The sequence below is a fragment of the Berghia stephanieae genome, chromosome 6 (genome assembly GCF_034508935.2).
Source record: "Berghia stephanieae isolate SIO BIC M18660-M18661 chromosome 6, UCSD_Bste_1.3, whole genome shotgun sequence".
Taxonomy (NCBI): domain Eukaryota; kingdom Metazoa; phylum Mollusca; class Gastropoda; order Nudibranchia; family Aeolidiidae; genus Berghia; species Berghia stephanieae.
Window position 1 is genome coordinate 56459050 of NC_088365.1, and position 10991 is coordinate 56470040.

Genomic DNA, 10991 nt, shown 5'->3' on the forward strand with positions numbered 1-10991 from the left:
ACTGAATTTCGTGGAGGGCCCATGGTTTTGTTGTTTTTTTCTTTTCATTTCTATATCTTGGCTTGAAACACTTTTCAGAATAATACCATAAAATAATCCATTTTAACCACAAGCTGCTTTGAGAAAACTGCTGCCTTAGTTATTGAATTGTAGTCTCGCACTTGTGATATTTTTCACAGGAAGCCACTTTAGGTCAAATTGGTATAAAATGGGACCTGAATTTATCAGATTTATACACCTTACTACCTACACTTGGTATAGGAAAGTAGTTGATCACAAAATACCTTCCATCATATTTAACAGGGAGATTTTTTAAAAAGCGCTTTGAGGTTTCGACGAAAGGCGCTATAGAAATATGCTTATTATTATTATTAAATCAGAGCTGATTGGACAAGGAGTTAAGAAAAAATAAAACTCAGCTTAATCAGGAATTGAAACCGATCCCTTTGCTTGTGAAGTGAGCACTCAACCAAGTGAGCTATCAGTCAACAGATCAGTAGTTCAAGTGATACAAACAGATTTGGTTCAATTATTAATCCAACTATTTTTGTTTAAAGTCTTTTAAGCTCACATATTTTTTTCCCTTCAATTTTATCTCCTCACAAAATACATGAATAGAATTTAAATTTGATGTAACCGTGTAAATTTTTTGTTGACAAAAGTGAAGGCTAAAGGTTTCCATTTTGTAAGGTAAAAAATCAATTGGTGCCATGAGCAAATTGTTATCTCTGGCTTCCCAGTTTTTACATTGTGGGAGATGCCATTCCCTTGATTATTGCAGGGTCTATAGTCCGATAGTTTGATTTGAGAAAACCGTCAAGTAGACAAAAATTGAAAAGTAGAAGAAATCTCTAGGATTGAGTGAATTAAAACTCACTTTAAATACTCATACACCTGTGTCACATTTACATCACATTAAAAGTACATAAGTTATCGAGTTGAGGTGAACAACATTTATTTACAATGAATGGCGAAAATGATAATATAGAATAATACACATTCAGGGTTTTTCTTGACTTGATTGTGAATCCTGTGGATTGGATAACGGGGTGGGAGAAGGGCTGGTTTCCATCTCCTTGGTTTGCTCCTCAGACTGCTCATCACCTTCAAGTTAAAATGAGAATATATTGATTATAAATGGAAAAATGGACAAGTAAAGCATTATAAAATGGTTATGACAAAGTTCCTGAGACGCTGTTTTAAAAAATAGACGTCTTTTATTTAAAGATCATCCATTTTTTATGACTACTATAAAATGTAGCTGCTTGAAGCTCAAAGAAATGAATAACAATAGTCAAATTATGACTGACTTTACTAGTTTGCAATTGAATTAACAGATAAAAGCGAGTGGAGCAGACACTTATATTGATAACAACAAGTTTAAAGTGAGTTGAAAAGTGCCAGAAGACAATAGAGAATAAAAACTTTATAGAAATACTGTAATGGCAATTCCACCTGGCCATAAGAGGGACACTCTACAATTTAATCGAAGATAGCATCAATTATTCTAATCTCTATCGTCTTCTGGCACTTTTCTACTCGCTTCATTTCTTGTTATTATCAATCGAATTAACAACATTAAGACAAGTAAGGCTAACAAAGAAGCCAAATCAAGGGTCAAGAGCTTTCCATTCACTTAGTCCCAAATCTATAAAATTTACTTAATAGATAACTAACCTTCAACAATACGCTGTAACTCGTGAATAGACCTAATCAGAACCATGAACTGTTTTCTTCTCAAGTCCAGCTGTGGATAAAGATTATTTTGTGGTTATCATTCTAATATTTTAACTCTAAACAATCGTATGTGATGTGCCTGCCCAATTGTATGATAAACCAGCCTGAAATTTTTGACCTTTGATAAATAATAGTTCCACCTGTGCTTCATTTATGTAAACTTAATGTTGATGATGACGTCCATGACGTCCTGTGGTGATAGTAAAAATAGCCATGGTGGCTGTGGGGAACTGATTTAATTGTAAAAATGAACCGACACACTACCTGTAATGGAGGAACTGATGCCAAGAAGATAAGTTTAAAATTACGCTATTACAATAAACCTCAATATTGTCCCTTTATTAATTCATATCAAACATATGAAATGTTCGATAACTGCCAGAGCTAAATCTACCCCGCCTGTAGAAGAGCCATTTCAACAATGTTTTTGTACTTGTTTATACACTGCCATTTTCTTACAATGGATATTCGACGGTTTAATTTTTGGGCCGTGACATACAATTTCATTGCACTCACTCCACCAATTCAACCTTCTTGCCTACAATACAATTGTTTTTCTCATGATGACGTCCATGAAAAGAAAATGCTTCCATGGTTCAAAATAATTTTTTAAATATTTTATCATACCATGAATATGAAAAAGATTTAATTTTAAAAAAAGAAATAACAAAACAAAATAAACAACCAATGAAAATGAAGACCATCAAATAAAACCATGGTGCTTGCAGGGCATTGTGTCAAGGAGGGATAATCCAGTTATTTTTACCAACTTTTAAGTACTTAGTGCTTACAAGATTTTATCCCTTGTATATTGATGTCAAAAGTGACACCTCATATTCAAGGAAACCTGAATTATAACGAACATTGACCTTCAGTCCTGTCAAATTCATTGTAACCGAGATGCACTGTAAATGTCTTATCTTCATTGATAAATAATAGCGTAAAACGTTTATATTTTTCTGGTGATAGTTTAAATAAATAAGGAAGTGAAAAGATTAATAACAAGCACATTGAAAATTCATAAGCCTAGTCACTCAAAATCATTCAGACAAGCCTGAACAGAACTAATGAGAATTGTGTTATCTGTTGTGACCTACGATATGATACTGGGACCACTGAAACTAGACTCAAAATGTTATTCATCTGGACTAAATTCCTTTCATTCTTCTTATCTAACTTAGTCTAACTTGCTATTTAAATTGACAATTTACACAGATAATAGGATATATAAAATGAATAAATAACCACTAAAATAAATAATACAAAAATACACAACGAAGTGGTATGCAATGTAAAATTAAAATTAAGTTAAACCAATAAAACTTAAACTAATTTATACGTTTTAAAATAGCTTAACCCATTGCTGGCCGGGCATAATCTGAAAAAATGTCTCTCACAAACCATGCGAGGGGAGATAACTCTTCCAAATGTCATAGTACACTTCATTAAAAAATTCATTGCAAGAATGTGAGGCATGCTAGAAACAAAATAAAAGCTGTTTTGGAAAGAAGAATGAATGGCCTTTAATTTGATGTATTTTTTTGGACTATTGATTTATATTTTGATTTGAAAAAAAAATGTTAAAGTTGAAAAAATATGTAATAATATTAAAACACATGAAATCCATTGTCAATGTCATCAAAATACGCATTCAACTCAACCTCAATGTCTGATTCAGTGTCTGAATGAGCACTATCATCATCACTATCCATTAAAAAACGTTGATCACGCCCGAGAATTGAGCAGAGACGCCAACTTTAAATTTGGCTCACAGGAGTTTCAGACACCACTCGTAGGAATTTCAATGCCGAAAGAGGAATTTCCGCACACAAGAAAAAGCAATTGGAATGGTATTTGGCATTGTGTTTACATATTGTATAGTTCTAAATTGATAACTGATTAGGATTATATTATGATACTTAAACCCATTGCCCAATACAATCCCAAAGTTTCCTTATTTCAAATGAAGTAAAGCTCCAAAACCTAATGGTAGAGATTGTAGAACTGGTGGTAGTGAGGATGATGTGGTGTTGGTGGTTGTAGTAATGGTGGTAGTGATGATGAAGATGTGATAGTGGTTGTTGTTGTAGTAGTAGTAGTAGTAGTGATGATGATATGGTGATGGTGCTGGTGGTGGTTGAAGTAGTAGTGGTAGTGATGATGATGTGGTGGTGGTGGTTGTAGTTGTGGTGGTAGTAATGATGATATGGTGGTGGAGGTGGTTGAAGTAGCAGTTGTAGTGATGATGATGTGGTGGTGGTATAGTGGTTGTAGTAGTTGTGGTCGTGATGATAATGATGTGGTGGTGGATGCTGTAGTGGTGGCATTTATGTTGATATGGTGGTGATGGTGGTTGTAGTACAAATGGTAGTGATGATGATGTGGTAGTGGTGATTGTAGTAGTAGTGGTAGTGATGATGATGTGGTGCTGGTGGTTGTAGTAGTAGTGGTAGTGATGATGTGGTGGTGGTGGTTGTAGTAGTATTGGTAATGATGATGTGGTGGTGGTGGTAGTAGTCGTATTGGTAATGATGATGTGGTGGTGGTGGTGGTTGTAGTAGTAGTAGTGGTAGTGATGATGCGGTGGTGGTGGTTGTAGTAGTATTAATAGTGATGATGTAGTGGTGGTGGTGGTTGTAGTAGTAGTAGTGGTAGTGATGATGCGGTGGTGGTGGTGGTTGTAGTAGAAGTGGTAATGATGATGTGGTGGTGGTGGTTGTAGTAGTAGTAGTGGTAGTGATGATGTGATGCTGGTGGTTGTAGTTGTAGTGGTAGTTGCAGTGATGACGATGTGGTGGTGGTGGTTGTAGTAGAAGTGGTAGTGATGATGATGTGGTGGTGGTGGTTGTAGTAGTATTGGTAGTGATGTTGATGTGGAGGTGGTGGTTGTTTGTAATAGTGATAGTAGTTGTAGTAATAGTGGTAGTGATGATGATGTGGAGGTGGTTGTAGTAGTAGTGGTCGTGATGATGATGTGGTGGTGGTAGTTGTAGTAATAGTGGTATTGATGCTGATGTGGTAGTGCTGGTTGTAGTAGTAGTGGTAGTGATGGTTGTAGTAATAGTGGTAGTGATGATGATGTGGTGGTGGTGGTTGTAGTGATGATGTGATGCTGGTGGTTGTAATAGTAGTGGTAGTGATGATGATGTGGTACTGGTGGTTGTTGTAGAATTGGTAGTTGCAGTGATGATGATGTGGTGGTGGTGGTTGTAGTAGTAGTGGTAGTGATGATGATGTGGTGATGGTGGTGGTGGTTGTAGTAGTAGTGGTAGTGATGATGATGTAGTGGTGGTTGCAGTAGTAGTGGTTGTGATGATAGTTCTAATACTAGTGGCAGTGATGATGATGTGGTGGTTGGAGGGAGGGAGGGGGGGGGGAGGGCATTCTTGGAACAAACTGACCTCACCGGAATTTGACGGAAGTTGCCCGGAGCCCGGAATTTTTTGCTTCAGACCGGAGTTTTTTCCGGTGAAACCGGAGTTTTGGCATCACTGATTGAGGAATTCAAACGCCATTCCAGCCAAAAAAAACAAAACAAAAAAAAAAGGACGTTACCAATGACAGCCGATTTGGTCAACAAACTTCAAAAAATCACAGCAGACAAACGAATTGAGATAAAAACAAACGATCGGGAAATTTCTAGTTTCACTTTCACTCTTTCTCTACTTTCGTTTTCTAAATAAAAAGAAGGGTTCTACACACGTTTTTAGTTTACGGGTTCAAAGATGCTGGGTACCTGGCAGGCGATATCGGGTGATTTGGACTGTTTGAGATGTGTTTTGAGCGGGCGATTACGGGCGATTTGGGCTGCAATGGGTTAAGTAGTTGTAGATAAGAATTATACGACTGCACATCTTGAGGGACGAAGGATTTCCTGTCTTACCTTTTCCTCCAACTGTTGTTTTGTTAAAGCTAGCGTTGACAACTCATTGTCCAGAGCCTCCAACTGTCTGAAAAGTGCATCAAAAAGGAGAAAATAAAAAGTAAAAAGTGATGACTACAATATAAAAATATAGGTAATATGTGACCCACTGTCAATACAATCTTCGAGTGATTCGTAATGCAAGTAACAGTATTTATTTTCCACCATATCGACAAGAAACGAAGCCCAAGTTTCTCTAAATTCACATCAGTCATCATTCCTAGGTAGATCTTAGGTCGTTAAAAAAAAAAAGTTAAAGGTTAAATCAAATCACAATAGCACAGTTGGTAGAGTATTCGCTCCATAATCAAAGGGATTGGTATTATTCCCAGTTGCAGTCAGGACTTTTACACTCCCAATGATCTCCAGCAATAATTGGGTAGCTGGATCTGTTAGATCCGGGTGAAAGCAATTGGAATTGTCTGTTTAGTCCTGTCTAAACAGATGAACAACTAATCCATGGGCCTTATGGCCTTAAAGGACTACCACAACCTTGCACATTTTGTTATCTCCGAACAGTGGAAAATACAAGAGATGAGACTTAGTATTTACCTTGTGGTTTCTTGTCTGTCAGGTTGCTGTTGGATAATTTTGGCTAGATTGTCATATTCTGATGAAAAATCAAAATCATTTCAATATTTTAAACTTACGTGTAAATACATAAAGATGTATAATATTAATATTTTTTTTATATTTCTTTTTTTTAAATGTTAAATTATATTATCACATTGCATCATTTTCCCTTTTTTAAAAATCTGTATCTGATATATATTTTTTTAGTTTAATTTATTTCTACAGGTAAAATCACTTGCGTTGCCCAATCAAAAATAGAACAGATGAAATAAATAAAATGTAATAAAATTAAAAAGCCAAAAAAAATACCAAAAAAAACCCCCAGATAAATAGATAGGAAGAAGATAAAAGTAAACTCGCAAAATGACGGCAAACCTTGGATGTCTCTCATTCCTGGGGTTAAAGAATTTTTTTTTTTTTTTAAATTCATAAATAAATTTTCTTAAAACAACAAAACTGACGATTATTTGTAATGTGAATAATATTTCAAAGAAATCTTGAATCCTCCTTTCTTATGCAATACTCACGGGATTCCAGCTCACCAAATGCCAGCACGTTGAAGCTTGGTGACTGAATGTATTACCTCCCATGAGCATCGGATTTCTGCATGCTCAGATTCTAGCACCCTTTTTGGCTTCTTCAAGGAAGATGCAAGAATCCAGCAAGTAGAACTGTATAATACAACTGCCTCATATATGATCATTTTCTAGATTTGTTTTCAATTCATTTTGTGATAAAGTTAACAAAATCACAATTGATCTCAAATGCCCTGAATCATTGAACATAATTGTAGTTGTAGAGAAATGACACTGTACCTTGCCTGTTTTTCCTTATAAGCTTTGCTTGTTGAAGCTCTACCTTTGACTCAACTATTGCCTCTGATGCCTCCTCTATCTTATTCTCTAAAACAGAAAACAGAATTATTTAAATATTTTTATCCGGAACTTGTTAATTAATAAGTTAAAGGAGAAATAATTTTCACTTTTCTAAAAAATAAAATTTAAAAAATAGAAGGAAAAAAAAAGAGAACTAAACTAAACTAAAAAAATATGACTCTGCTTTTGTACATTAAACAATAATCAAGAATACAAAAAAGAAGAAAACATCATCTTTTAATCTCAAAATTCAGTTATGAAATCTGAATCTAAAGAGGGGGGGAAGGATTGGTCAAATTTGGACTCAACAAAAACTGTAAAATACATATTGTATTGATAAAACTGGCAGGTCTGTAGAAATTATAACGGAAGTCTGTTTTACAATCTGCTGAGGACTTTCATAAAGAAACGGAGAATTTTTCCAAAACAGCTGCTATGATTAAAAGGACTGTTTTATATATAACGTGAGACATTAAGAACATCATATGAAAAAGAAAGATGGGAATTCAACAAACCAATTTCTTTCTTCAATTTCCCATAATTTATCTGTTCTTGTTTGTTCATCTCAAAAGTGTTGATGGATTTCTCTACGGTGTATTCACACTGAGCTAGCATAGCCTGCATTCTTTGATACATTGCTTGGGTCCTGTGGAGAGAGGCATTTTTAAATATATAAATAAATAAATTAATTAATTAAATAAGTAACTGAATAAATAAATAAATAAATAAATAAATATACAAACAAATAAATTAATCAACTCATTCACATTGAGAATTGGTCAAAATTATGAGAAACTGCAGAATTCAATCAGCATTGACCTCATAAAATAGAAGAGAAAACACATCGCCTCACCTCATTCTCCAGACCGAGGAAAAGAGACATGAGAGAATGCAAGAGTCACAATAATTTGAATTACTTGAAAATGTTAGTTAGCTTAAAACATATTATGTAATATCATTTTCTTTTTCGGTTTCTATGAGCTACATGTCTTGAACATTGATCTGTAACATTACTTATACCTTCCTCTGAAGATTTTCTAGTTTATAATTATAATGACTTATTTCACTAAATAAGTTGTTGTCGATGGGCTAGTTTTCTCTTCTGTCAACTAAAAAGAGGGGCTGAGTCGGGTGGAAATGGGTAATGTTTTTGTTTGTGTGTTCTACCCTCCTGCATCTTGTCACACAAAAAATATGTGTGGCATAAAATGTGCAATGAATAACTGTGCTGTGGTTCAAAGACTCTCATTTTGTTGCAAAGGTCAAGCAATTTTAAGTTTAAACAGTCGTCAGATGAGTGACAGTTATTGAAAAAAAAAAAGATTTGGGTCCAGCATTGTGTGCTTGGGAAAGTCACTTTACATCCATTACACTCACTAAACTCAGGAGTGAATGAGTAGGTACATGGCCGTTGGCAGTGACAGATATTGTGATAATGTTATGAGAAAAAGAACACATATAAAGATAACAAGTTGTTCTGAATGAAATTGATTAGATTCCATATATGGCCTGCTGAGGGAATAAATGAAGCTCCGAGAAGCACACTGAGCATGGTAAATCAAAGGAAATGCCCAAAACAAAAGCTCATCATAATTATTTTTTCATTTAGTGTAATGCTCTGAAATATGATTTACACAAACAGCAACTGCATTCTCATTTATTTAAACATAATTTACCCTTCATCATCTTCCTTGGAGTGAGACCACTGTATAAATGTTTTAAGCAAATTATTAAGCCTCTTATCATCATTTCCACCTTCTCCATCGATCAAAAGCCGCCGCCTTATGATATCATCTGAAAAATACATAAAAAACCATTGTATTTATAAAGAAAATTTGAAATTGAATGCTCATGGATACCAGCAGTGAGATATTTTAAAGTGATGAATAATTCATGTTTAATTCAGCTTCAAAGATAAATAACTTAATTATTCAAAACAATCAAACTTTTTTTTGGATAACTTGGCAAATCGTTGCCGAAGTCAAGCCAAATTGACTCTTCAAATACCGCCAGAAGAGAGTAAAAAACTGTGTTTGGCATATTATCACTGAGGAGTGTCTTCCTGTCAGGTCAAATGAGACCTCCATGTATAATATGATGGACAAAGGACAATTGCAGAGATTAAAAAGGCTATTGCACATTTAATCTTCCTTTAAAAACTGAGAAGAAAACCACTGCCTTGTGATTGTTACTGATGCACCTTATTTCTTTTGCTATCCTGGATAAATTATTACTTTTTTTGTTTGTTCGTTTGTTTTAGAATTGAGTTGGAAGTGCTGACCATTGCTAGAAGTCATTCACAGAGCTGCCAAGATCAATACAAGAAAAAGTGTAAGATTGCTTGTTTAAAAAAATGTAAGGTCAGGGGGAAAAGTGTATCACTGAAAATGTAAACCTATCTCAGCTATCTCAATAGATAATTTTAGATATAATCAAGTGTTTGTGTTAGTAAGGAGTTTCAAAAGCTTTATTTTTAACATTTATGAGTTTTTAAGATAAGGAAATATGGTACTATAAAACCACTCAAGCTACAAAAAAATCAACTGTTAAGATGTAGGCGATGTAAACCACGCAGGATGTAATGTACAAGAACATTCTTAAAATATGAGAGGAACACAAATAAAAGCAAATATTGAAAACCGAATCTCATGTCAAAAAATGTATAAAAAGTAAAGCAAAACCGAAATGCTTACTTACAGAGCTAACATTTTTTTACAAATAGACATACAGATGGCAGCTCTGAATTTATATCTACAGAAATTTCTCTTGTTTTTCTTCTTTGTTAGGGCAGCCGACCCCATTGTGGTGGTGGCAAGCACTGCATCATGTTGTATGCGCTCGGAATGGCCAGGAATTGTTCATGACTTAAACTTAAAGGTTAATGCTGTCATTATTGAATTATTGATATTGCTTGTGACAGATTGTTCGATTACTTTGTGGTTTGTGGGGAAAAAAAGTTTTGTTGTGTCTGATCTTCTGAGTTTCATTAACAATAACAACACTACGAAGTCTCATATTAATATATAAAATAAAATTACCCCCCCCCCCCAAAAAAAAAATTAATTAATTAAACAAAGCTCTTTGAATCAAGAAATCATTGCAATGCCATAAAGATACAATAATAAAAATTAATAATAACACATTTGGGCCAAAACTGGAAGTAAATCATGAAGCATTGACAAAATTAATGATAATGATTACACCCATTTTCACTAATTTGCATCACAGTGCAGTCTACTTAGTGACTTAGTTATCCTCTCGGAAAACCATTGACTTTGTGTGAGTTAAATAATTTGATGATAATGAACATTTACATCAACTTCAACACAAAGAGTGCCAACAGCATCCCTTTAGCTTCTCTTTCTCTGCTGTAAACCGTAACCAAATTATTTCTATTAAATTAAATGTCAGTCAGTCTCCGAGTAAACAAGATATATATATATATATATATATATATATATATATATATATATATATATATATATATATATATATATATATATATATATATATATGATGGCCTGAGGGCACGGTAAGTCGTGGCTGAGGGACATCAGACTGCGAGGTAAAAGTAAAAGTCTGGGAAATCCTCCTCTCAGTCTCAGTTCTCCAGACTCGGTTCATCAGTCTCTCGAAGCGAAGCTGAAGTTGCCATAGACTGCAAAGTAAGCGGACTCGTGATCAACTAGAATTAAGAACCATATCACAATGAGATCAACAACAACAAATAAAAGTAGGGCATGCTTTTACCATCTGTTACAACAGCCATCTCGCAAATATTATGTCCTGAAGTCTAGGTTGTTTTAATTTACTTTCGCTTTTCGATTTCCTTTTTTTTTTCTCTCCTCCGGCATCTGAGTTCTGAGGCTAACTTCCTGTACAGT

At 34.5% G+C, this 10991-nt stretch overlaps 1 protein-coding gene across 1 annotated transcript; it reads right to left on the reverse strand.

Moving 5' to 3' along the window:
* Positions 1–938: 938 nt before the first annotated feature.
* Positions 939–10991, reverse strand: LOC144975313 (THO complex subunit 7 homolog). Its single transcript, XM_078919272.1, has 8 exons — positions 10858–10991; positions 8784–8901; positions 7623–7753; positions 7048–7134; positions 6212–6269; positions 5621–5687; positions 1678–1747; positions 939–1104 (listed from the first exon to the last, which is right to left on the reverse strand). Exons 1-8 carry the CDS (start codon positions 10874–10876, stop codon positions 1001–1003), a joined length of 654 nt encoding a protein of 217 aa, XP_078775398.1. The 5' UTR covers positions 10877–10991; the 3' UTR covers positions 939–1000.